We start from the raw sequence: 27909 nt of genomic DNA, 5'->3' as shown, positions 1-27909 counted from the left end.
CTAGGGGAGGCCCAGGACCGATTCAGATAATCGTCACTGGTGTTGGTGGCCGTGAGCGAGAATACAACTCGGGCCGCCGGGTTTGTAGTTCAGCACGCTAACCGCTACACCACCACTCCCCGGCGTGGCTCGGTTGCACAGCAGAAAAAAATATGAAAAGTCTCCTCACACAGATACACAAATTCACACACACAACGATCGCTCTGTAAATGAACAAACGGCCACGACGCTTGCAAACCCCCATGGCCGGGCCCCCTCACCTGCTCGAGTAGTGGGGGGGTGGCGCGGGGGGGCCCCCCTTTCCGTACGAGTGGGCCGACGGCGTCAAAGGCTCCCGGTACGGTGGGGGAGCGTCCCTCCTCATCGATGTCCTGTGTGGGGGCGGCGGTCTGTCCCTGCCTTGCATGGGGGGCGGCTGGCTGCTCTGACGCAGCTGCTGCTGCTGACTGTTGTTGTTGTTGCTGCTACCGCCGCTGCCGCTGCCGTACTGCCCTCCCGCGCCCGCGTACGACGAGTGGAGCGACGAGGCGGGCCTGGGCGTCGCCGGGGACGCCGGGTAGGAGGGACGACGGGCGCCAGGGGACGCGGCCTTGGTGCCGTGCGGCGGCGGCGGCGGTGGCGCCACGTGGTGGGGTTTGCTCTGGCCCGCGCCGATACGGTAACCGGCGGGGTTGCCGGCGCCGTACGCCTGGTGGGCCGACGACGACGACGACGACAGCACCGACGGTTCGGGCGCAGGGCCGTTCAGGTTGGTGGCGACGCTGCTACTGTACAGCGAGGAGCGAGGGCGGCTAGGAGGGCTCGGCATTCGACTGCTGCTCGTGCCGCTGCTGCTGCTGCTGCCGGCACTGGAGAACGGCCGTGGCGTCAGGGAGATGCCGGCGGGACGGCCGCCCGGCGGCGGGTGCATCGCTCCTCGGCTCCCAGCACCGCCGCTGCTGATGCTGCCGGAATCTTTGGTAACGGATAAGGGCGGAGGCGAAAGTCCGTAATACAGTAGGAACCCCTCTTAACGACGGTAATTTGTGCCACGAAAACCGGTCGTTAAGTGATTTGGTCGTTAAGAGAGTACAGGAAAGACACGTTAAAGGATTCATTCGTTCCGATAGCATTGAAAGTTACCCTTTTTCACCCAAAAAACGTACTTTATAATAGTTATACAATGGATATTAATACATAAATATAGCAACAACATTATAAACACACAATATTTTAAGAAACATGGTTAATCAATGCATAAATTAATATTTACAGGGGAATGGCCGATAAGCGAACACATTGGGCTCTATGGAGGCCCGTCGTTAAGCGATTAGTCATTAACAGGGGTGGTCGTTAACAGGAGTTCTACTCTAATATGAATACGATAAACTATCCCCATTTGCCATTCGCGCCGTTCTCATAGCACAAGGCTATCTCGCACGAAGGCACGGTGTTTCACAGACGTTAGGCTTGCAGTAGTTTCGCAGTCGTGGGGGCGACGTTGCTATGCATAACCTCATTTGGAGAAAGATGATGGCACACAATGGCCTACTCTTTTCAAGTGATGACCCCCCCAGCGACACGCGCAAACACGGACACACAAACACACTCACAGCCCTCCTAGTGCCATAACCACGCTGACCCTTACCTCCATTGTCCCGTGCTGTGGTAGGACGCAGTTGAGGGACGCCACCGGCAAATAGCCCGCCAACACCACCGCCGCCACCACCACCACCACCACCACCGCCACCGCCGCCCCCTCCCTTGGGTTCTGCGATGTTGAAACCACCGTGTTTCAAGTCAGCACAGACTGCCAGTGCAGCAGCGGAATTTCAACAGGATGCGAACAAGTCAAACTGGCTTCTCTGTGCCAACTGGAGATGCGTGTACAAGCGTGCAAGCGTGAAATTTATCGCCCTTTTATTAATCCACTGGCGGACAAAGGCCTCCCCTCGCCCGCCGGTCATAATGGGGTTGTTTGCCCATCCTTCACCGCGCTGATTAGTGCGGCGTTGGTGAACTCGGGTGGAGGCGGTTGTGCACCCACGACCGGTTGAGATATTGCTCGCCACCGATGTTAGCCGTGGCTGCGAAACGACCTCAGGTTGATGATCGGCCAGTGTGCTACAAAAACCCAGCATCCCGAGTTCGATTCCCAGCTGAGGCTAACGAAGTATATCTAAAACCGGTGTTGGGCGTCCATTAGGTTGACTCAGCCTTAAAACGAAAACCTCGTGCTGCGTGTAAATATCAGCACTGGGGAGATAAAGGTGGCCGGTTGTGGTGCTGGCCAACCTCCCGCTCGTGCTTGGATCCGGCCTTCATAGGTGCTCCCCCAAAGTAACTGTCTCTGCAGTCTGCTAAGGCTATACGGGGGATCTTTGTCTACATACAGGCCTGTAAGCTCGTGTGTGTACGAGTATGCGTGCTTGTACAAGCATGCGTGTGCACGTGCGGTCGTGGCAAGTCAGGGTGTTTCGGCAAAATCACCGCGCAGCTCAAAAATCCTCGCCGCATGGTCTCAACATGCCGTGACACGGAGGAGAAACACACACAGCCCGGGAGGAGCACGCGTCCCTCCCTCAATCATTCCTATCCCTCCCCTCAATCCATCCCTCCCTCCCACACTCTCTCCCTGTTCCTGTCTCCATCCCCCAAAAGGCTCGCCTCATCTCTCCCTAGCTCCCTCTTCCTCCATCCCTCACTCCCTTCACCTCTTTCTCTCGTACATTCCTCCGGCCATCCCTCCATCCCAGCCACCCACCTTCCCATCCCGCCCTGTCAACCCCCCCGAGCGCCGACTCACTCACTGTCTAGGAGGGGTGCGCTGCGGTCGTTTGTCACGATCTTCTTCAGACGCGCCCCACTTTGAATGTCGGAGAGCAGCGCTCCCCTGCCCCTCTGCTCCGTGCGCGGTAGCCTGGGAGGCTCAGTGTTGGCCTGGAGACAGATGAGCAAGCAAGCATGCTGATTGCCGGGGCTGTGTTCTTTATATACATGGAAGACACAAACTTATATTTAGTAGATATATAATTAAAAAAAAACCTCACCACATTCGTCAAAAACTCTGTTACGACATTAAAAAGCTAAAGTATATTACAGGTGAGGTTTTTTGTCAATGGAGTGTCCATCTTATGCTGTAGCCAACACACCTAGGCTGCATCCGAATTAGTTTCTGATACAGAAGACTTGGTGTGAGATTTTAGTTGTTGTTTTTTACGGCAATTTCAGAAATATTCTAGTTAGTTTTAGGGTCGTTAACATAGCCGCGTGATATCCCCCCCTTCCGCCCCCCCCCCCAACATTAAAATTACAATTCAACCACTGCGCCACACTGCATGCAACCAAGCGCTATCCAGGCGCAAAATCCTGCTTAGCTTCCGAGATCCGGTGCAATCAAGAAATCAGGTGCATTCTGGGCGGTTTGTGGTCATGCTTGTAACAAAAATTAACTTGATCACGCACCTTAGGACGGTCTGCATAATAAAAAAACCTGGAGGCCCCCAGCTAAAGTACAACGCGTACGAGGTGCTGGGAATTTTGAGTCAATCAGCAATAGCCACACGAGATGACGTTGCACGCTGTTGCGATGATGGCTTCAGGAAGGGAGGGCGGAGGAGGAGCAAGCATGAAATGTACGTATAACTTTTTTATGCACCATACATAGCCCCACCGTGCTAAATGTGACATCATCACGTTAGCCAAAAAGGCAAATAGCTCTGACTGCTGGTTTTTTACCGATGTTCTTGGAAAAAAATTCATTTGGTCAATTTTAGGCCAATTAGCGACGCAACTTTACGCAAAGAAACTGTATTCACAATGGATCACGTTCACCAGGATTATCGTGAGCCTCGCAAAGCAGACGAGACAGGCAGACGGGCACAAAGACAGACGCACAGAGACAGGACAGACTGACAGACTGACAGACGGACAGACAGATATATGGACAGACGGATGCACAGATGAAGAAGAGCAGGGAAGAGATGGACACAGAGCGACAGACAGACAGCCAGACAGACAGAGCCAATGAATTCACGCCGTCAACACCTTTGCTAGAAGGCTTTAAAACAAAGCACCCCGGTACGGTGAAAACAGTTATTGTTGTTTTCCTGAGTCATAATCCTTGACGTTTTCATTATTTATTTCTGGCTGCAAACTTCCAGAGGCACGCGAAGACACCCGTTTGGCGGGCTTACCTGCGAGAAGGTGGGGGGCGGGGGAGCCGCGGGGGGTGGCGGGGGTGGGGGAGGGACTGGCATTGTCCGCTTACGACTTCTAAAACGCAAATCACCCAAGAGCCGTTGGGGGGGGGTGGTGGTATGTACGGATGCGTCTCTCTCGCCTGCCGATGCCGCTCGCGGATCGTCGGCCCCACCTCCCCGCCCAAACCTGCGAATGGCAGCGAAAGTACGGGGGGGGGGGGGGCACCTCTGTTTAGCTGGGGGGGGAGGGGGGCAGGTGAGTGCGACCGGCCGAAACATCGATACGTGATCCGTCCGCGCATTCAAATCGCCTGCATGAGAATACATTTATCTTTGGTTCTTTCGGTAAAGTCACGAAGAAAAATAAAATAATACGGAGAGAGTTGCAGAGAGTCGGCTAACATAACAGTCAACACCCTACCTGGTTGGTTACGTTCTTCCAAAGATTGCTAAATTTAAGAGAGAGACAAAACACAGACACGGAGATAATCAACCAGGTGGGGTGTTGACTGTTATGTTAGTTGACTCTCTGCGTTGTATTGCATTACATTTCTAAGTTTACTAGGTTTTGTTTTCTCTTTCATTTGTACATGATGATGATTGCTTGTGTTGCAATCGAAACGTCGTTTGCTATCATTTAATTTATTATTTTCTCTTTCTACGTGACTTTACCGAAAGAACCAAAGAGTAATTCCTGCAGTCACGAAAGCGCCAAATCAAGTGAGCATACATTGCTTTAGGAAAGCTGACGGATCTCTTCCCTTTCCGGGCTCGTCGCTGGACTGAACGAACAGAATCGACGAGAGACGGAGGGAAGAGATGAGACAGACAGAATGAATGGGACACAACGAAGGAGATCGCAGGACAAACAAGATTGCCAGTAGGAACAAAACAGAGGTAACACAAACAAGACCGAATATAAAACAGACGGTATAAACGAGACAAGACAGACAGCACAGAAGACACTGAACAGAGGAAACAAAACTAACGAGGCATCGAGCACTAACGAAACGGAAGGTATCTAAGGACGAGGCAGCGCCGATGCTAATTCTAGTACGAACAGGAACACCGTGTACGGACGAGACGATGCAGGCAACCCGGACGGGACGTACAGCGCGGCGCAAACCAGACGCGAGGGAGCCCAGTCGATTGCACCAACCGAGTCACGAGCGTCGAAGTCGCAACGAGCAATCCGAGTCGCGAGGAGGCGAGCGTGCACGGACACGCGCCCGGCGGCGCTTGGCTTTCACCGAAGTTTTGAGAGACCGCACGGGATGCGGCTTGGAAAACAGACGGACGCACGACTGACGAGGGAGGAGGAGGAGAGCTCGGAGGCGCTGGAATTACACTCGACGGCACAGTAAATAATTTAAACTGCGTGCGTGCAAACACCTCGCTGCCGCGGAGCACGCGGAAACCGTGCAACTGGGATGGCATGCTGCCGCACGACATTCTCATGGTAGACATTCGCAGCCAATTGATCTTTTCCCAACAATCCATATACGCTGCTGCCCTCTCCGTCACCTTGGGCTACATTTTGACAGTTTATGTGTGTGTTGTTAGTGTGTGCGTGCGTAGGCGCGCATGTGTACGCTGGTCTATGGGGAGCGGTAGCGTAGCGTTACGAACCCGGCCAAACGAGTTCGATTCCCGCTCACGGCCAACACCAGCGATGATTATTTGAACAGGTCCTGAGGCCTCTCCCCCTGGATCAACTCTGACTCAAATGAGTTCCTGGTGCCATGCGTAAAAACATCGCCACTGCAGAGACAAAGGTGGTCGGGCGTGGTGCTGACCACCCACCCCCCTCGTGTGCCGTGCCGGCCTTCATAGGTGCTCTAGAACAGCACCTTCCCCAAAAGTCTGTTCAGGCTATATGGGGGATCTTTGTCTTTGTTTACATGTGTATGCTTGTCTGTCTGTGCGCGTTTGGGTGCGTCTACGTGTGTGTCTGTGCATGCGAATTCGTATGCGGATGTGTAGTGCAGCGGTTAGCGCGGGTTCGCTTCCCGCCCACGGCCAACATCAGTGACAAAGCTGAGCCGGGCCAAGGCCACCCCCTTTATCGACTCGGCATTAAATGAGCAAGTGGTGCGGTGTGTAAACAGCAGCGATGGGGGAGACCAAGCCAGCTGGCTGTGGTGCTGATCACTCGCCCCCTCGGGTGCCGTGCCGTCCCTCACTGGTGCTTGCTAACAGCACTTGCCCAAATCGTCTGCGAAGGCTGTACGGGCCGTCTTTGTATGTGCAGTGTAGTCCTTCGGCCTATTGGCGCTACAACGTCCTTTGGACTCTTGGCTCTACAGACCAATATCATCCAGCAGTAAACTATGGACCAGTTTTTTTTATACAATGGATGTCACTACAGTATACACGAGTTGTTTTGCGTGTTAGTCGATAATACACTGAAGTGTATAACAAATACTGGTTGTCTTGAAACACTTTTTTGAGATTCAAATGTTACTACCTAAGCACAGTAAAAACATTCCAGCAGAACTCCTTTGTGCCAATAAATTGTCCATCCAGATCAATTGAATTTACAGACAAACACTGCCTTTACAGACCAATGACATCTGACAGCATTTGTTTAAGCAAGTAAACTCCCGACCATTTTTCGACCTTGTGGGCATTGCAGGCGTGTTAAACAAATACTGCCTGCCGGGTCAGACATTATTGACAAGAGCACTCCATCTAAACAAGGGTGTTGAACTCGCTTCAACTGTTCTCGTTTAATCTTGATTTGAAGCTTCCGTGACCGCAGGAATCCATACTCTTTGGTTCTTTCGGTAAATTCACGTAGGTAGAAATAAAACAAAATAATTTCGATTCAAAGCTTTCGTGACTGCAGGGATTTATCTTCTTGGTTCTTTCGGTAAAGTTTGACCCCTGTGATGTAAGATAAAAAAGTTTAGCTGGAGGCATATTATATTTTTTGCAACATTAAATTGTAATGTATGACTTACTGTTAGTAGCTCAGCTTATTGGTGAGTATATTTAGTATACTGATGATACGGATGTAGTTTATATTTTAGTTTTTTACGTGGTGGTTTAGTTGCTGCAGCTCTATACTATTAACATTCCTTCCCTTTATTAATGCTAACCCTACTCCCTCCCTTTGATGCTGCTAATCCTGCATAATGCACGGGCATAATATGACTTTGAAACCCCCCGCCCACCTCCTACGCATTCCACAAGTAGTGACTAATCCCATATCTGCATTTTCCATAAATATGCTAAATTCCTCTTGATATGCAAATTCTTTTGTCAAGGCGCTCTTCCCCCTCCAGCCCAGCTTAAATATACGCTGCCAAGCCTGGTGGTGTTCATTCAGACGCTGTCTTTCCGACAGACCTGTTCTTCACCTGAGGACGGCTGCTTGCGTTATGGCCGAAACGTCGTGAGAATTATTTTATTATGTTTTATTTTTATTATTTTATTATTTCCCTTCTACGTGACTTTACCGAAAGAACCAAGAAGATGAAAACAAAATAAATCACGACGTTTCGAACGTGCTGCTCGCTGCAGACATTGCGGCTATCGCGATTTTCACCCGAGGACAGGCGCTTGTGTTGCGTTTGAAACGTCGTGATTTATTGTTTTATTTCTACCTATGTGACTTTACCGAAAGAACCAAAGGGTATGTTCCCATTTACTCCGTTGGCACCTCGCGACCTGTTTTATACTGGTTGCGAAAGCCTAGGTGTTAAACTGTTTTATACTAGTATAAGGTGTGATATCAATTCTTAAATAATAATGATCATGATGACGATGATGATGATAAAAAGAGATGTTATTCAAAGGCTCGCAGACCAAAATAACAGGCAAACACACAACCCTCGTGAACGTCGCTCGTTTCCCCATGCAAATTAGACAACATTCTGTTTGACGTTCCACTCTTTCCGCGTACGGTGTAATGGTTAGAACACTGGACTTGCAGTGCAGAGGTTACCAATTCAATTCTATCTGATGATACCACCACCGCAGTTGCTACAACGTGAAAGTATTTATTTTTTTGCTATTCCCCCACTGCCTCTGTCCACCCCAGCGGTATAGATGAGTGCATCCCAGTTGGTCGATCGGCAGGTGGCGTGTGGTTGGCTAAAGCGTGGGGCAAACTCCCATCTCTTCCATGACCCCTCTTGGCCAAAACACCGTACCCTCTAGGGTAGAAGCCCTTCCGTCAGCAGTGGTGTCGTGAGAAGGCAATTCTAAGCTTGTGCCTCTACACTTCTCTTGATCAGGAAGTGCGTGCGAGGTAGCAAACTCTCACAATAAATGCCAGGGTCATGCAACCTGAATGGTGGAGGCAAAGTGTTTATGTATGCTGAACTTCTTTCGCACTGTACATAACCAACCGTTGCTAATCGGAGGTGCAGGGGAAGGTCAACAAACTAAACACAAAAAGCAGTTCTAAAGAAATTCGTTATCAATCTAGATGATTTAAAAGTGCATAGCTCCAGTGGCTTCCAAATGTCAGAAGGAAGAGCGTTCCAGATAGCCGCAGAAGCACATCTGAAAGCACGCGGTGCGGTGACCGTCTTTATTCAATGGCGAGCCAAAGGCCGTTGCGAGGATGACCGAAATTCACGTGATGGTTTATGCCCCTTGACTAGATCAGCAAGGTATTGTGGTTCATTCGTGACAAGCACTTTATCTGTGAGGAGGACGAAATTATAACGAATTCGCTCGGAAACCGGAAGCCAATGTAGCTCGGCGAGCACCGGACGGACACGGTCGTATCTTGCGGTACCCGTCGCGACACGAGCCAAAGAATTTTGTACACGCTGCAGCTTGGCGAGTTTGCGAGTGATGTTTACAACTGACGCGCAATGCGCCATTAAGAGGAACCAAACATCACGTTCCTTGTTTGTCTGATGGAGGCATAAAAGATAGCAACACAGGAATTGAACTCAATGCGTATCGAGTAAATGGCGGCGGACACAGCAGAGCGGTTGAGAGCCCATTTGACGCTTGTTTACGGAGATTTGCTGGTTCGAGAATAGCGGCAGCCCCGGTTAATACCGCGGGCGGAATGACACCAGAAACGTACCCCCGCTGTCTGCACCGCAGCAGGCATCATTCAAGATCCCGTGGTATGACCCCAAAGAGAGCAAGGGCCATGTGTGCCAGCATCACGGGGACACAAAAATCATATAATTAACATAAAACAAAGAATGTCACTGGTTATTGGCCAAGCACTATCCCCCGTTTCTGAAACGTTGCCAGCAAAACACTTGATTGGTATTGCCCAGCAGCAGCAACATCATCCCTTACTCGGCAGGATCCACCTGGATAAGAGAGAGGGTCTTTGGACTCAGGGAGCCTTTCCTGAGAAATAAGTTAATACCTCAGTGGGCTTTGCCTCGTAGGATGGGGATGGTTTAGTTCTATTTTTCATGTCTTTGGGCGATTTTTTTTCCTTTCCTGCGCTGCTGTCGAGTTTTTTGTATTGTTTATTGTTGAAACATTCTCACGTGCCCCAAATAAAAGAGCTTTATAGCTCATCGGATTCCTTCAGAATGAATAAATATTCGGATTCTGAAAAAAATGTAAATAACGCGCTTAGCAAATTCTACAACTACCGGAAATAACTTATTTGCGTCGAGCCAAGGAGCAAATATCAACGCCCTGCGAACAAATGCCGACCGTAATCGTCCGTGGAAACGCAGCAGTGCCTTTGTTGACAGGCTTTGCGGCGCCGTTACGAATGGCGAGAATTCCAAAATGTACTCGGGAAAATAATTTGATCTCCCCTTGTTGAGGGGGCCCGTGCTTTGTGTTGCGCTCACAAACAGCATTCTGTTTTCTCTCCCCCACCACCACCCCACCGCCATCCTCGGCCACGCTTCAAAAAAAATAGCGAATCTATGCGGTCAAAAAATAAATAAAACCCACGCGGTAAAAAAAAAGCAAACCCACACGGTCAAATTAAAAACGGGACTCCCGCAATTTTGGGAACAAAACAAGGCAACGTGTTCAAACGACCGTCGATACAATTAGCATCGCGTTTCTCTGCGGCGGCAGGGGGGGGAAACACAAAACGCAGATGCGTTTCCAAAAATAAATTTCGCCGTTCCTCAAGCGGGACGCATTTGCGCATGAAGGAAACAAACAGGTCGCGCGCAACGATCATGGTGGCACGTGCGTTTCTCTCCACGAGTATTTAATTCGCGGTGCACGGAAGCCGACGGGCGGGCGTCAGAGAATTGTGCGTTTAAGAGTATTTGGCTGCCGCTATAAATGTCCACGCAATAAGCCACTTGTCATTGGGCTGCTATCATTTGTGGCGAGGTCGCTTCTGAAAAAGAGCTACACAGCTCAGGTTGGGGGGGTCTTAGCTGGTAAAATACGAAGAGTAAAATAGATTTTAAAATGAGTTTGCACGTTTGCAAATTGTAGGGGGGGTTTTTTTGCCCTGTTTTAGGGCCTCTCAAGCTTAGAGCAACCATCTTTGGAGCAAATATGGACAGTTTTCACTCGGGTAAGACCCTAATAGCAACACGGCTTTATACTAAAGCTTAATTCACTTTGGAGCGAGTCTATACAAGTTATGGGTAACCCCGCCACCCCCCCCCCCGCCTCAAACAGTTACCGACGAACGGACGGTGCTAACACATAAACGCTTCCATCCAGAGCTGTGGAAGGTTAAAACGGCAGTTTGTTACTTCATTCAGAGAGGACAGCGGAGAAAACAAATATTTTTGCATTTTACTTTGCTGCAACGCTAACACTCCCCCAGCTTCACCAACCCGCATTGTCCAGCATGGTATGGTCGAATGACCCTGCGTGAGACACACAGCATGAGACCCTCATTCAGCAGTGGATTGACATGTACGTTACACGAAAGAAGACCAATCAAACATCTCACGATGTTGGCGTAATGTTAACTACCTCACTCTGTATACAGGAGGTCGTGGGTTCGATCCTGACCCTGACGCTTATATATTTGGAGTTTCCATGTTCTCCCCGTGGTCACGTGGATTTTTCTCCAGGTCCTCCGATTTTTCCCTCCACATTTAGAAAAATTAGTTTTAGAGTATTTGGTTGCTATAAATTTCCACGTAAGCCGCTTCGTTGAGCTATCATTTGTGGCCAGGCCTTTTCCTAAAAAGAGCTGTAAAGTTCAGTGGGCTTTACCTGGTAATATAAAATAGTTTAGCTTAATTCATAGTTTAGTTTACATTTTTTTTTATCTTTGGTACTGTAGGTGAAACTATTCAAAGCAGACGGCCCACTCTCAGCGATTGTCACAAGGACAGCCTTTGGGCTCAAACGAGCTCAGCTGGATGTTTAGTTTATGCACGTTTAATTTCAAAGGGCCAAACAAACACGAGAGGAATTCAGTGTCGCTCCGTGCGGAGTTACGCAAGTCGAGCGCCTTCATTCTCACAATGCCGTGCCCGCGATGGTACAGTGTGGCTTGCCTTTTGGAGCAAAAAATAACCGTCGTCATAAGCCACAATCTATCCACTGCTCAATTGAAGGCCTCCCCCCCCACCAAGTCATCGCCATCTCTCGCGGTCTTGTGATTAAGGACCGCCATCTCGAATTCACGTGCATTGCGGCACTTGAAATAGTGAGGGGGTTTTTTTTCCCCAATTAGAAAAAAATGGCTCTTCTTGTTACTTGGGTCGCCGACCCCTGACCTGCACACAAGCTGAGTTTATCGCTCCGTCTCCGTGGTTGAAACATTCCGGCTGCATTTCCTCCTTTGGCTGCAACTCCGTCGTTAGTCTCGACCACTATACAGATGTTAGGAGTGATTATATTTTGCAAATCATGGCCACAGTTCCGGGTCCACAATCGATTCTCTCTTTAACGTGATGGTGAATGTATGTATGTTGAACTTATTTTGCACCGTACGTAGCCAACCGTGCCAATTGGACATGCGGAATTAACGTAGTGGCCTCCAGTGGCTGCAGGAGCCATGTGAACCCATCACGCACCCATACAACATACACAAATTTTAAAAAACATAAAATGTCTTACACACGCGAGGTTCAGTGCACATATCGTTATTAATCCACGCATCGGTGACCATTCCACCCCCAAAATATTGAGAATCACTGTGATAAGAAGAAACCCGAAGCTAAACAGGCCTCCTGTCAGTCAACTGCTGGATGAAGGCATACCCTCACCAAGCAGGTCACGGGGGTTATTTGACCACGCTTCATCGAGTGCGGGGGGCCTGGAGAAAGCGAACAGGAGCGTGAACGTGGCAGCGTAACAATTACTTTTGATCACACATAATGTAGCTCCCCCCACCGTGCCCCCCCCCAGCGTGTAAGGCCTGTTTAACGCAGTGGTCGGCCCAATCTGAGAAATATCCAAGACTGAAGGAATTCAGGTGCTCTCCAGGTGATTTGGTCACAAGCCATGTAAAACTAGTCATAACTTAAGTCTCCGGATGAAACGACGTTTTTTTTCTTTTATTTTGCCGTATCTTAAGGAAAGAGTTGGGGAGGAGGGGATGAGTGTTATAATACAGTCGGTGTGTGTGTGTTGCGTGACCAGATTTGTCTAAATGTACCGACATCGGACACAAATAAGAAACGAGTCTTACTTTCCGCATCGCACTTTGGCAGACTGCTGTCAAATACACTGCTGAGAGAAACGTGGGTCCAAGGTACACAGCGATCATCACACGCACTCTCAGGTCACACCCAGGTCACACGCGCTCTTAATGCCATTACACATCACGAGTTTCATCATCATCATCAACATGCTCACCGCTCTGACTCATACAGTACTTGCCAAAGCGCAAAAACAATGAACAAGCTGGCAAACCCTTCACGCGCCCACGAACAACGGCCACACCACCTTCCAACGTTGTCACACGCAACCCCACACTCCGCACCATGTGCGTGGATTCCCATGGAAGTGTTGTTTTGGACTACGCTCAAGCAAAAAACAAAGTGCGCCCCCCCCCCCCCCCATATGCTACGCACGGCAACACAAGTAATTCGGGGAAGGTGACGTGGCCCCAGTGGTAAGCGCATTCGCTCGATTGTTGCAGAGGCTATAGGTTCGAATCCGGCAGCCCACCCTGGTTATTGCCGCGGGTTTATTAACCACAAAATACGTGGCCGTCCGTTTCACAATGGACGTGAAACATCAGCTGGTGGTCATTCAAAATGAGTAGACTTTTCAATGCGTAACGGCTTCCACGGTCCAAATTTGAGAAATTTGAGATTACAGAGAGCAACATCGCCCCCAACTGTGAAACTCCTGCAGACTGTGTCCATGAAACACAGCTTCTTCGTGATAGCCTTGCGCGATATGAATGGCGCAAACACCAACTGCACAAAATTATTGCCGTTCCGCATACTAACCGCAACCCCTTTATAGTTTAAAATAATTATCTGCCAATCAGTATTGTATGAGCAACCATACCCGTTGCTCAAAACAAAACTTATATGAATGCGAGTGCTTATTGAACCATACTGACAGGGCTCTATTTCTCACTGTCTCTTTTCCGCGGACGCAGCTAGACTCGAGTAGTCCACGTGATGTGTCGCCACAGCCATAACAGTGAAAGGTACACTCGATGCAGAAATATTTCCAAGTTGCTGAACCGTACATCACGCAGTCCGTCCTCAAAGGGCGATGACCTCTCTTCCATCGGGAGTCAGTAATCCTTTGGCATATTAACACGGTTGGTACGATCGATCAGCGTTTGAACGACACACACCCTTCCACTGAGATCACACGCCCGCACACACCGCTGAGATCCAGCTTCACCGGTCGACACAGTAACCACCTCGTCTCCTGGCTTGTTGTTCTTTTCTCCCTCTCTTCAAGACGATGTCTCTCAAGCAACCGAGGGGCTTGAGCCAAGGCTGCGTGCAACTGTCCGTTTTTAGCGAACTGTAGATAATTTTATTGTTTTATATTTTATTGTTTCCCTTCTACGTGACTTTACCGAGAGAACCAGGAATATGTAGACAACCCATTCATAATAAGGGTTTTTGGTTAGATCGCGTTATTTATAAATATGTCACAACCCTCCACCACCCGACATGGCCAATCAGTAAAAAAATGTGTCACGTTGACAAAAGACAAATAGTTCACTAATATAGCCCACTGCTGTGTTGAATAGTGGATCCTCAACGTTTACAATTTGAGTAGGACGACGTTTCGCTGTAAATTACATCCAGCATCTTCGGGCGATTTGCCAGAATAGTGAAGCCCATCAGGATTCGAGATCCGAAGTCGGGGTGTAGGTGGGGGTGTTTGCAATTATATAAAAGATCAGTAATCAGCCACTTAGCATGTGACTCACCTGTAAGGAATTGCAATGTGTGTTGTGTATTCCTTAATAACACGCTTCCAGGCTGCACTGAGTCTATAGCTATCACAGCGATTTAAATTATTTTAATTCTTCTCAAATTCAATTGATTCTCTAGCTAATCTTGGCCAATAATAATTATTTTTGCATACCACTTCAACGTTATCAAAAGGAATTGAATGTCCTCGTTGGCAAGCATGCTCTGCCACTGCTGACAGCTGTGTTTTGGAGAATTTAATATTCCTGTGGTGTTCTTTTCGTCTTACGCTAATGTTACGTCCCGTCTGTCCAAAAAACACTTAGCACATAAGGAATTGATACGATCTGTTGATAACTTCGGTTGATAATACAGTGGTACCCCGGAGATCGAACTTATTTCGTTCCAGAAGGCCATTCGAACACCGATTTGTTCGAACACCAAATTAATTTTCCCCATAAGATTTAATGTAAATGACATTAATTGGTTCCAGACACAAGAAATCTCTCATTATAAAGTATTTTTACACGAAGTTTACAGTAATTACATGCATAAAATTATTTTAAAAAACAAGAAACACAATGAATAAATGGAGTAAATGAATAAATATATGGAATAAATTAAATAAATGAACACTGAACTTCACTTTACCTGTCGCAAGGAGAGCTGATGGCTTGAGTGGAAGGTGGTGAGGAGGAGGAGGAGGAGGTAAAACCTTTGTCTGGGCAAGCGTCATGCACGCTGGGCCATACGCGTCTCTGCCATACAGGTTCTTTCAAGTCGCGATTGACCGTTCGACCTCCGAATTTCGTTTGGTTGCCGGGGCAATAAATGTTCGGAAATATCGTTCGAACACCAATTTGTTAGAGTCCTGGTGCGTTCGATCTCCGAGGTTCTACTGTATATTTAATCTAACTAAAACTAAGCAAATTGATTAATTCTCCAGATTCCACAGCAAACAAGTCCCAAATAATAACGAAAAATTTAAAAACAAAACTGTAATGAACTTAACTAACACTGATTTAACCAGTGACATGCTTCCATCCTATAAACTCAGCGCAGCCTGGAAGCGTATTATTAAGGAATACACAACACACATTGCAATTCATTACAGGTGAGTCACATGCTAAGTGGCTGATTACTGATCTATTACATAATTGCATACACCCACACCGACACCACAGCTTCGGATCTCGTATCCTGATGGGTTTCAACAATGATCACGTCATCCTGCACTATCTAAGACCGGAAGCAGGTGGATGGCTTCACTATTCTGGCAAATCGCCCGATGACGTTCCAGCGAAAAGTCGTCCTACTCAAATTGTAAATTTTATGGATCCACTATTCAACACGCCGGTGGGCTAAATTAGTGAACTATTTGTCTTTTGTCAACGTGACACATATTTTGCTGATTGGCCATGTCGGGTGGTGGAGGGTTGCGACACATTTATAAATAACGCGATCTAACCCAAAAACACCTTTATTATGAATACTGGTCGCGAAAGCCTACGTGTTAAACTGTAGACAACCTGGCTCAACTGAAAAAGTAGAAACTTTTTTTTTATTTACCAAGTAAGGCCCACTGAGCGATGTAGCTCTTTTTCAGAATCGACCTGGTCACAAATGATACCTCAACCAGGTTAATTATCACGTGGAATTGTATAGCAGCTAAAGACTCGCATGTTGATTCTAAATGTGGAAAAACCAGAGGACCTGGAGAGAAATCCACGTGACCACAGCAAGAGAGACGTGCAAACCCCAAATATACAGGCATCAGGATCGAACCCACGCACTTTGATAATTTTACAAAAAAATAATTCTAGTATTAAGAAAGAAGGCCATCGGGAAACTCCCATGCAGATATTGTGTGGCGTGGACATGCAAAAGAGAAGGGGGGGCAATCTACTTACAACTAATTACAATCAATGGCCTTGAGAAAGAAAGAAGGCGGCTGACATTTGAATTGTGCGTGATAACACGCTTCTATTTTTTTCTCCGCTACCCCAGACGCAATTATCTGGCTCGAACACCGCAGCGTGAGGTTATAGTCGTTGTGCTACACCAACAACATACGTACGAAGAGAGGGGAAAAAAACACTTGTTTCTATCAAATATGTTACGCGTTGCTCGGTGTCAGATCTCCTTTGAAAAAGAAGACGTTTCATCTCAATGGACTCTTGCCTCGTGTTAAATAAAGGCATTGATTGATCGGCAATGGTTTAATTAGCCAAGTTTAATTAACATGACTGAACATTTAATATACGGAAAGGGGAGAGGTCACATTTCCACGTTTTCATTAAATTACAATAACAATGGCATTTATTTGCTCAGCGAGTCGAATCTATTTTTAAGGCTGGTCCTGCCACATTGGAATGTTTGGTTAATTCTCTCAAACGGAGTTTGTTAAGTGGAGTGAAAACCTGGAGAAAACCTACGAGCATGAGGGAACACCACTTAAAGCTCCACGTGGATGGATTCAGGAATCCATTGTCATGCTGCTGTCTGGTAATTATCGATGAAAACTCGTGGGCAGACAGTCCTATGGACGAGGGGTGCAACACTCAACTGACACTCACCACATAACGGGAAAAAAAACTCACCACTCACTATTCACCTGTCATTCACCATGCACTCAATCGTAACACTCACTCATTTTTCCTAACGCTCCACTGAAAATAACCACTTACCTGACATTCACCACTCTCTCCTCACTCACCAGACAATTACCAATCATTTGATGCACTCACCAACACTCACACCTATTACCACTTAGCTAACAATCACCCTTTACTTAACAAAGACAAATATGCCCCGTATAGCCGGTAAGACTTTTGGGGCAAGTGCTGTTATCGAGCACCTATGAAGGCCGGAACGGTACACGAGGGGGTGGGTGGCCAGCACCACGCCCGACCGCCTTTGTCTCCCCAGTGGCGATGTTTACACACCGCACCAGGTACTCATTTGAGGCTGAGTCGACCGAGGGGAGGCCCAGGACCGGTTCAGATAATCGTCACTGGTCTTGGCCGTGAGCGGGAATCGAACCCGGATCGCCGGGTTCATAGCGCAGCGCGCTAACCGCTACACTACCGCTCCCGGCTACACTACCGCTCCCCACGACACACACTACCACACACACTCACACTCGACACTTAACGGAGACTATAGTTTTGCCACTTCACGTGGTACCAACAAACTAAAGCATCACGTCCGGGTCAATGGACAACATGTGACAAACAACTCCATATTTGCCATCGCACGCCTACCCAGGGCAACGGGGGCATTCAGTACGTGGTAACCGCACACCTAACAGACGCGTCTGTGGTAACACCGTACAATGATACAGCCCGTCAACCAGACTTTCAAAAGGGACCCTTCTGTAGCTTTGCTGTTTGCATTGAGGTCACCAAACACAAGCAACGCCACTGTGACGCTCCCGGAAAATAATTTCTCACCAGCCCAGCAAGTCCGCTGGCTCACATTACAATATACAATAATTGTGATGATTTACAACCCTTTGTCAATCAAGCGGACGGACAAAGGCCTCCCCACGCCTTGTCATCATGAGTCGTTTAACCATATTTCACCACGGTGAGTCAGTGTGATGGTTGGAAAAATACCAGCGGGGGGAGGGGGGTGAGGACAGATTCAGATACGCCGTCACCACTGACGTTAACCATTGCAGAGGATTCAAACTCTGCGCGGTAACCGTTGCACCACCGCTTCCCGCTGCCATCGGCCCACTTTAGCACTCGGCAAATACCCAGAGGGGCTTACTGTTCCACCGGGGCACACCGGGCTTATCGTCTATTGCAGAAGTGGGAGCTGGTGGTGGACGGCATCTGAAATAGTTTACAACTCGGTTGTTTGGGGGCACCTATAGCGCCCCTCAAAACCATTTCCGGCCTTCGGCCAGGAAAGTCACAAAATTTGCACACCAACGCGACGCATTCACGCAAGCATCCGATGCTCCGTTTTGAAATGAAACATCTTTGAATTGTGTTATGTTTTGAATTAGAGAATTGTATTTCTTCATTAAAAGCTTATATCATTTGACATCTAGAAGACTTCATTGAAAACGACATTTCGTGTGAATTTTCTCTCGTCGTTAAGTAGATGGGGCCTTGCTGGGGGTTTCGGTTCGATGCGGACTTTCACCTGTTTGGGATTGCGGGATCGAGATAAGGTGACACAGAGCTGGCCGTGCGAGAAGACCGCCGTCTGCAGATCGATTCCAACGCAATCGAACGTCTGTCCCTGCGACTTGTTGATTGTGATGGCGTATGCGGGGAGAATGGGAAATTGTCGTCATCGCAAAACAAATGGCAAAGTCGTATCGGTGGGGGCCAAGTCGATTCTGGGAATCGATGTCGGGGAATCGATTCTGGGAATCAAGACCGAATCGCCTCGTTCTCTCTCTCTCTCTCAAAGCGTTCATAATGTTCAACACAGATAGACAAAGTTGGGCGGGTATATTACTAATTACAAATATTTTTATTCTTTGGGTCTATGTTTATTTTTATTAATTTCAACCTATCTACGTGACTTTACCGAAAGACCCAAAGAAGATGAATTCCTGCAGTCACGAAAGCTTTAAGTCAAGATTTACAAATATTTTTTTATTGTACCAGGTTAGGCCCCACTGAGCCTCTGTAGCTATTTTTGTTGAAGCCACCTGGCAATGACAAATGATAGCTCAACGGAAGTGGAAATATATAGCAGCCAAATACTCTGAACACGTAACATTTATTCTAAATGTGGAGGGAAAAACCGGAGGACCTGGAGAAAAAATCCACGCGACCACGGGCAGAACATGCAACCTCTAAATATACAGGCGTCAGGGTCGGGATCGAACCAACGACCTCCTATATGTCAGGTGAGGTAGTTATCATATCGCCACCATGGCACAACACAAAGGCAAAGCGACTCGATTGCAAAAACCGCTCGGCACAACGATGCCCGACCAATAGAAGAAAGCGCGCAACACAGCCGTGAGATTTCGAGTTGACAGCTTGCCAGCAAAGTCGCCATGAACGTGCTACCAAGCTCGTCGGGTCTCGAAATCTCTCGTCAGGGTCGATGAGGCCGACTCGTACCGCAAATCAGATGGAAGAAGACTACACGCGACTTGCAGGCGTATGTAAGCCTCGGGGCAGCGAGGAGACCAGACGAAGAATGTGCGTGATGGATTTTTTTTATATTTATGCTCATCTTTGCGCAGTGGTACTTTTTACAATCCATTCTTGCCAGGGATCCACTCGTAGTCTGCAGACACATAAGTGGTTGCTTCGCGTGCGCTGGTTTGCTCCAACAAGCACAGCACTCGTTAAAAAACGGGCTAAGCATTCCTACGCAGGACCCACCCTACCGCTACAGAGTATTGAGACAGCGTGATATATTTATGGGTAAATAAATAACCGCTTTATGGTTATTAGAAAGTAAGATTACTTGTGTGTCCCTGGCTGTCCTGGCAAAAGCTTGCATCTTCATCAATGAAAAAAAAATGTGTCATCTACGTCATGTCACGATACAAATTATTCAATGGGATCTCTCGCAGAACAGCAGAGTCCTTCGCTTTAGGGAAAGATCATCGCCTGGTATACAGGAGGTTGTGGGTTCGATCCCAACACCCGTATATTTGAAGTTTGCATGTTCTCCCCGTGGTCGCGTGGATTTTTCTCTGGGTCCTCCGGATTTTCCCTCCACATTTAGAAACATGCATTTAGAGTACAGTAAAACCTTGGATTGCGAGTAAACTTGGTCTGCGAGTGTTTTGCAAGACGAGCAAAATTTTAAATAAATATTAATTTGATAAACGAGTGAGGTCTTGCAATACGAGTAGTACGTTTTGTCTGGCGAGCGTCACGTGATCACAACTGATATACGAGTGCTTTGATATACGAGTGCTTTGGATTACAAGCACATTTCTGGAACAAATTATGCTCGCTGCTATGAATTTCCATGTGATAAACCACTTAATTGGGCTATCACTTGTGGCCAGGTCGCTTCTGAAAAAGAGCTATATAGCTAAGTAAGCCTTACCTGGTAAAATAAAAAAAATTGTTTAGTTCATAGTTTAGTTTGGATTGTGTGGCCACAATCGTGGCAGTCATTGGTAACAGATGGGAACAGCAACTCACTTCACTTGAAAACCTGGTCTAACGACAGTTGCTCAACCCAAAATGTAAAGTTGTGCCAGCTCAGTGCTCTGATCTCTTGAGCCACCCAGCCACCTCCTCCTGGCTGTGATTTTAGTGTCCTGTTTCCCATGATTCAGAGTTCCATAGGGCACACTGTCCGATTACATAACTACACGGGCTACTTGTTTTTCAGTTGCCTGTTCCTTTCGCATATAACACACAACTGCCCCTGTAATAACTAGACATTACAATGAACGTATTAACACCGTTCTCAATTAAATAAACCGATAAACTAGTCGAGGTATAAACAGTTCTCTTTAACGGGCCACGGCGCATTCAGATAGTACCCAAAATGGTTTTTAAATGGCCAGTCAGCAAAAAGTGCAGTCACAACCCACGTGTTAAAAAAAAGCAATTACCCCTATTGTTGGACAAAATATCGCAAATTCCATCAAACTGTGGCATTCAAACAAAGAATTTGTTTTCTTTCACTGTCAACCCCAGATTCCACTCAACACTATAGCATTCCATAAAGCAAATATGCGCACATTCAGAAACACGACAGACTTGTAGACAGAAAGGGCAGTTAGCAAGCACCTATAAAGGACAGCGCAGCACATGACCAACCGTGTATTTGCAATGGCTCACGTTCATACACTGCACCTGTGACCTTATTCAGGGCTGAGTCGACCTAAAGCAGGCTCAACGCTCAGTTTACATCCCACTTGCCACGGATAAAATGGCTTAATTTCCAAGTACATGTTTTGGATAATTCCGCATATAGTCTTGCCATTGATATATAAAAAGCATTGAATTTATCAACATTCTGATGTGTAGAAAAATGTTATCTGCAATAAATATAGTTTTGGTATTTGACATTGTGTTTAAAAATTCTTCCACTATTGCTGATCCCACTTTGTACTAAGGAAAATCACAGAATGTGGCCGATCTCATCAGATTATCAGAAGATAAGCTGAAGAGTCTGGAAAGCACTTGGACAATAGGTGCCCATCACACACAGCAGGTTGTTGCAGACTGTGGGGCGATGTGGTAGGCAGCAGACCGTACCGCAGCAATATTAACTGTTGTACTGTACAGTGCTTCTATGTCTATGCTCCCCCCCATCTTAGCCACCAACCTACAGTGACCAAGCATGAAGTATGGTCAAATAGCACCCACAAGACCGGCATGGCTTGGGGAAGAAGTTCACCAAGCAGTGGATTTACAAAGGGGCTACCAATTCACTTTGTTTTTTTCGGTAATGTCACGTAGATAAAAAATATAAAATGAATTAAAATGAAAAAACAAGTTGTCTCTTAATAATTCTCTTCATACGCCTCAGTAATTTTGCTGGAGCAGTCAACGCCTGATGACGGTTGCTTGTGTTGCTTACGAAACGTCGTGATTTCATTTGTTTTTCATTTAAATTTGTTTTATATTTTCTACCTACGTGACTTTACCGAAAAAACCAAAGAGTATGGATCCTTGCAGTCACGAAAACTTCAAATCTAGAATGGGCTACCAAATGATGCAATGTGCCGTTTTCTTTCGTAATTCAGATCTCTCATGGGAAAGACACTTGAAGTTCTTAAATGAGGTGTCCCCTAATATACAGAAAGTTTCTGTTCAGTTGTGCAAAGGGCCAGAAATTCTACCGAGGTACCCGCTTTGACCACTACTTCCCAACACACATATCACACGCTTACCCATGTACTAAGTTACATAACACAAACACCACTCTTTCATAAACAACACACACGACGTTTTTATGTGCTGAACATCAACATGCACGTGTGTAATTAAAAGATCGTGTACACAACACAAACAGCAGCTGAGCCTGAATAGCAGTCTTTTAGAGCAAGTGTTGTTAATGAGCACCTATTGAGGGGTGGTGGTAAGCCACAGACTTAATGTGCAAGGGGCTCGTGAGGCCATCACCTGGTGCTCATTTTAGGCTGAGTCGACCTAGAAGAGGACCCTCACGGGTTTGGAAAAACATCTACACTTTGAACGTGAATGATATTTCATGAACCTCAACATAAATAAATAAACTTTTAGCATACGATGCTATGTATGTTGAGCTTCGTTTGCACCGTACGGGAAATGGTGGAGCCGCGGCAATGGGGTTGTGACCACTGCCCACGTGAGTTCAATTCTCAACCACGACTCAACGTCAGTAGAGAGTGATAGATGAACCGGTCATGGGTCCCTCTCCTCCCCGCTCAACATGCACTGACCAGCCTAGCGAAGTATGGTCAAACAATCTCCCACGAGCGGCATGGTATGGGGAAGTCGTTCTTTGACCAATGGCTTGACAAAGGATCTCAAAATCATTATCAACAGAATGCACGCACACGACAAATACAGATACTAACATATCCGCACTCACATATTTCAATAAAGCAACGTATGCAAGTTAAAAAAAACTGTAGCCGTGAATATAATACACGGTGCAAAGACAAGTAATATCTCCTGTTTAAAGCTTTGTAGGCCAAATCAAGTGTTGTTACCGACCTATTCACCGTTTATAGCCGTGAAGGGCAGGACAAGTGCTGTTACGGAGTATTTATCCCACCGATTACAGCCTTTATGGCCATGGGAAGTTCTGTTACAGAGTATCTATCCCACGATTATAGCCTTGTAGGCCATGGCAAGTACTGTTACTGAATACATTATATAACTCTTTTTGTTCCTTGGTAGTAAGTGTTATATTCGAATTGCTTATGCCTCTAAAGAATATAAAATGGCTATTATTCCCCACAAACTTTGCCTTTTGTGACCAGGACTTTACGTGAAGGAATGACACAAATGCACACCACGTTTTCTCATTGAAAAATAGGTAAATTTCAAAATATCACTGTCCTGGTCACAAAAGCAAAGTTTGTGGGGAATAAAAGCCACGTTCTGTACCTTTGAGGCATAAGCAATAAGGAAATAACACTTGCTACACAGAAACAAAAAATACATTAATTTGTTACACAGTGTTATTAATAGTGGATTATTAACTTTGCTTTTGCGTCCTGGTCACAAAAGCAAACTTTGTGGGGAACAATAGCCATGTTCTGTACTTTTGAGGTATAAGCAATTAGGAAATAACACTTACAACCCAGGAACAAAACAAAATGTGGAACACAGTGATATCTATCACCCGATTATAGCCTTGTAGGCCATGGCAGGTGCTGTCACTGAATATCTATAACCCGATTAGAGTCTTGTAGGCCATGGCAAGTGCTGTTACTGAATATCTATAACCCGATTAGAGTCTTGTAGGCCATGGCAAGTGCTGTTACTGAATATCTATAACCCAATTAGAGCCTTGTAGCCATGGCAAGTGCTGTTACTGAATATCTATACCCCGATTAGAGCCTTGTAGCCATTGCAAGTGCTGTTACTGAATATCTATAACCCGATTATAGCCTTGTAGGCCATGGCAAGTGCTGTTACTGAATATCTATAACCCGATTATAGCCTTGTAGGCCATGGCAAGTGCTGTTACTGAATATCTATAACCCGATTAGAGTCTTGTAAGGCCATGGCAAGTGCTGTTACTGAATATCTATACCCCGATTAGAGTCTTGTAGGCCATGGCAAGTGCTGTTACTGAATATATATAACCCGATTAGAGTCTTGTAGGCCATGGCAAGTGCTGTTACCTAGTACATGTTAAGGTCAAGCAAATGTATACCCGCATAAGCACACATATGTATTAACAGACTCGGGGTTAAGCGCTGTTAAGAGAGCTCCTATGCAGGCCACATATACACAAAGCTACAAATGTACGTGTGCGTTGTATGCGTCGATTCATATATATAAAAACAAATAAACATTTATCTTGAACAGACTATTGGGGCAAGCGCTGTTAGCGAGAACCTAAGAAGGTCAACAACACGAGGTGGTCAGCATCGTCTCCCTAGTGCCGATGTTTACACACGAGATGATGCGCACACAACGTACGCAGCGTGCACGTAAACACTCTATACACATCGACAAACAACAGACAAGAAGACGCCACGTGTAGCCTGTAACACACTCTATGGCCAAGTGTTGTTTATGATAATAAGTGCTGTTACTGAATATCTACGAGGCACGGCACACGAGGGGGTGGTGGGGTGGCCAGCACAACGCCCGGCCGCCTTTGTCTCCCCGGTGGTGATGTTTAAACACCGAGGGGTACTCATTAGAGGCCTAGTACCGGTTCAGATGATCGTGAGTGGGAATCGAACCACGGATCGCCAGGTTCGTAGCGCGGCGCGCTAACCGCTGCACCACCGCTCCCCACACAAACCACGCACGGCACTGTACACATCAAACATTAGAAGGGCTAAAACCACATTCTATCACTTGCGTTTAACACAAGTACCGTCGAGAACTTAACGCGACTATTCGCACGTGGATAATAACAGCACTGCCATAGTTATAAGGCGAACACCGTAACGTGAAACAGTGCGACTTGGGTTTCTCTCAAGGCGAACGCGCACACACATTGCACACATCGCATCTCCTTAAAGACACGGCAAGCGTTAACCGACGTCAATTGCTTATTAATCGCAGATTAATAGCGATAAAAAAAATATAAAACATCCTCCTCCTTCTTACATTGCATTGTTTGGAACGCTCGTGGTGGGTGAACTCACCTTAAGTCGGGCCTAGGCGGGAGGCGTCAACCATCAGCGCGGCCTCAGCTACGCGCCTCAACAAACGAAAACAACTCCACCACCACCCCTTTTACGGATAAACAAACGCGCAAAAAAAAACCCTCCTAAACAAATTCTTAAAGGCGGTGACGACGACGAGATTAACTGTAATGATTAATCGATTTCATTGTTGAAGAAAATAATAACCTTTAAGAATAAAATATAAACGCCGAGCCTGGGACGCGAACCCGTGGACACGAAACCGCTGCCTCGTTCGGTTCGGCTGCGCGAACCCGGAAGAGCTCCGGGGGCCGAGGACGCCCCCCACCCCTCCAACACCTCCCACTCCCCCCACTCCCACTCCCCCCACTCCCACTCCCCCCACTCCCACTCCCCCCACTCCCACTCCCCCCACTCCCACTCCCCCCACTCACACTCCCCCCACTCACACTCCCCCCACTCACACTCCCCCCATCCCCCCACCCCCCTCCCACTCCCCCCATCCCCCCACCCCCCTCCCACTCCCCCAAACCCCCACCCCATCCCCCCAAACCCCAACCTCACCCCCCCAAAACCCCACCCCATCCCCCCAAACCCCAACCTCACCCCCCCAAAACCCCAACCTCACCCCCCCAAACCCCCACCTCACCCCCCAAACCCCCACCTCACCCCCCAAACCCCCACCCCACCAAACCCCCACCCCACCCTCTAACCATCCTCCAACCCGCCCCAAACCCCCACCCCACCCCCCCAAACCCCCACCCCACCCCCCAAACCTCCACCTCACCCCCCTAAACCTCCACCCCACCCCCCCAAACCCCCACCCCCCAAACCTCCACCTCACCCCCCCAAACCTCCACCCCACCCCCCAAACCCCCACTCCACCCCCCCAAACCCCCACCCCATCCCCCCAAACCCCCACCCCACCCCCCCAAACCCCCACCCCACCACCCCAAACCCCCACCCCATCCCCCCAAACCCCCACCCCACCCCCCCAAACCCCCACCCCACCCCCCCAAACCCCCACCCCATCCCCCCAAACCCCCACCCCACCCCCCGAAACCCCCACCCCACCCCCCCAAACCCCCACCACACCCCCACCACCCTCTAACCATCTTCCAACCCCCCCCAAAGCCCCCACCCCCCGCCCCCAAGCACAGGGACGGCCATCTTGGTTAAGGTTGCTTTTCATTTACCCGTTTAACACGTGCTAGTTAGTGATAGTAAGGCGTTCACGATCAATATTATCCATAATAAAGGTTTTTTTTTTGGGGGGGGGGGGGTGTTAGCTTAAATAAAAATGTTTCGTTAAACCTGCCACCCACCCGGCACAGCCAATCAGTAAGATTTGTCACGTAAACGAAACGTCCCAATGACTTGATGCAAAGACTCCTCGACCTACGAACGAGTTAGGTTATTTTATTTCTATTATTTTTCCATAATTTGTATTATTATTTATTTTTATTATTTATTTTTTACCTACGTGACTTCACCGAAAAAACCTAAGAGTAGGTTACAGAGGTCTGTTCGCAAGTCGATTTCTTCGTAAGTCCAACTTTGTCGATTCCAAACAGGTTGTACGGCATGTACACAAAACATTGGGAATGGCATTTAAGGTTTGTATAATATGTAGATGTTGATGCCACTGGTTTTTCGTGTCTTGCAGATATAGATGGCACTGGTCCTTCATGTTCTGCAAGATGTAGATGCCACCACCGCCATAATTTATTGCTCGGTGGTTGAACTTACGACTCTCGGTCCGAACAGGCAACTGGACATACGGACAGCTTTGTTCGTATCTTTGAAAGTTCGTGAGTCAAATGTTCGTAAGTAGAGCAGTCCCTGAACTACTTCACACTGATGACATTACTTTTTAATTACACGCTTTGTTGTTGTCGTATCCTGAAATATTGTAACAAAATTTTAACCCATTTCCCAATGTGGTATCGACTGCAAACTTGGTATACTTATGTCATACTGATGACAATACTAAAATATATATTTTAAACATCATTTTTTTATATGTTATGTTTCGGCTTGGCTCTAATTGTCCACGGTAAACTGACGTTGGCTGTAATTGCCCACGGTCCCGTACGTTATGGCAAGCTTCGGGGCTACTTCCTGGAGTCGTGGAGTTCTTACATTACTAGCACGGTACATTTCATTAAAGCGTGTTTAAAAAGAATGTTACTTTTTGCTCTAATTTAAGATCGAAGCAGGAGGACTTCTTCACAATTCCGGCTCATCGCCTGATGAAGCTGGTTGTTGTAATCACCGCCGAAACGTCGAACTCGAATCGTCAACGTTCTGGGTTTACTCTCCAAACGCACCGGTGTGCTGAAGTAACGAATTGGCACGTTTAGTTTACGCGACAAACCTTACTCGTTGGCTGTGTCGGGTGGGTGGCGGGTTTAACGACACGTCAGCAGGCACACTGCGTAACGCTACCGCTTTACGGTGACATCAACATTTGTGACGTCACATGTGTGTGACGTCACCGCTCACTTGCAATATATATCCATTATTCTGCCTCCCCCCCCCCCCCCCAAAATACAAAAGTCTATTTTTATACTTTTTGCATTGTGTACAGTCTGGAAACTACCCACATGCCAAATCTCAAGTTTGTTGCATGTTGGGAAGTATGCTTAACATTTCAGACACATATTCACAAATTTCCCTTTAATTATTCTGG

General features: G+C 47.4%; 1 protein-coding gene across 3 annotated transcripts in view; it reads right to left on the bottom strand.

The window, feature by feature from the left end:
* Nucleotides 1-25530, bottom strand: part of WIPF2 (WAS/WASL interacting protein family member 2) — a 37101-nt gene extending 11571 nt beyond the window's left edge. Inside the window, exons 1-5 of one of the 3 annotated variants that reach the window (XM_078603895.1) lie at nucleotides 25218-25530; nucleotides 4176-4368; nucleotides 2790-2919; nucleotides 1628-1750; nucleotides 261-954 (exon numbers count right to left, since the gene is read on the bottom strand). In XM_078603895.1, coding sequence (XP_078460021.1) covers nucleotides 261-954; nucleotides 1628-1750; nucleotides 2790-2919; nucleotides 4176-4238 — 1010 coding nt within the window. In that variant the 5' untranslated portion in view covers nucleotides 4239-4368; nucleotides 25218-25530. Of the gene's footprint in view, nucleotides 1-260; nucleotides 955-1627; nucleotides 1751-2789; nucleotides 2920-4175; nucleotides 4369-15097; nucleotides 25198-25217 lie in introns of those variants that run through there. The other 2 variants (XM_078603893.1, XM_078603894.1) reach the window with 2 other exon arrangements.
* Between the last annotated feature and the right edge of the window lie 2379 nt (nucleotides 25531-27909).

Source organism: Lampetra planeri, chromosome 21, assembly GCF_965212315.1.
Source record: "Lampetra planeri chromosome 21, kcLamPlan1.2.h2, whole genome shotgun sequence".
NCBI classification, from domain to species: Eukaryota; Metazoa; Chordata; class Hyperoartia; order Petromyzontiformes; family Petromyzontidae; genus Lampetra; species Lampetra planeri.
This window is presented reverse-complemented; position numbering and strand designations above follow the sequence as displayed.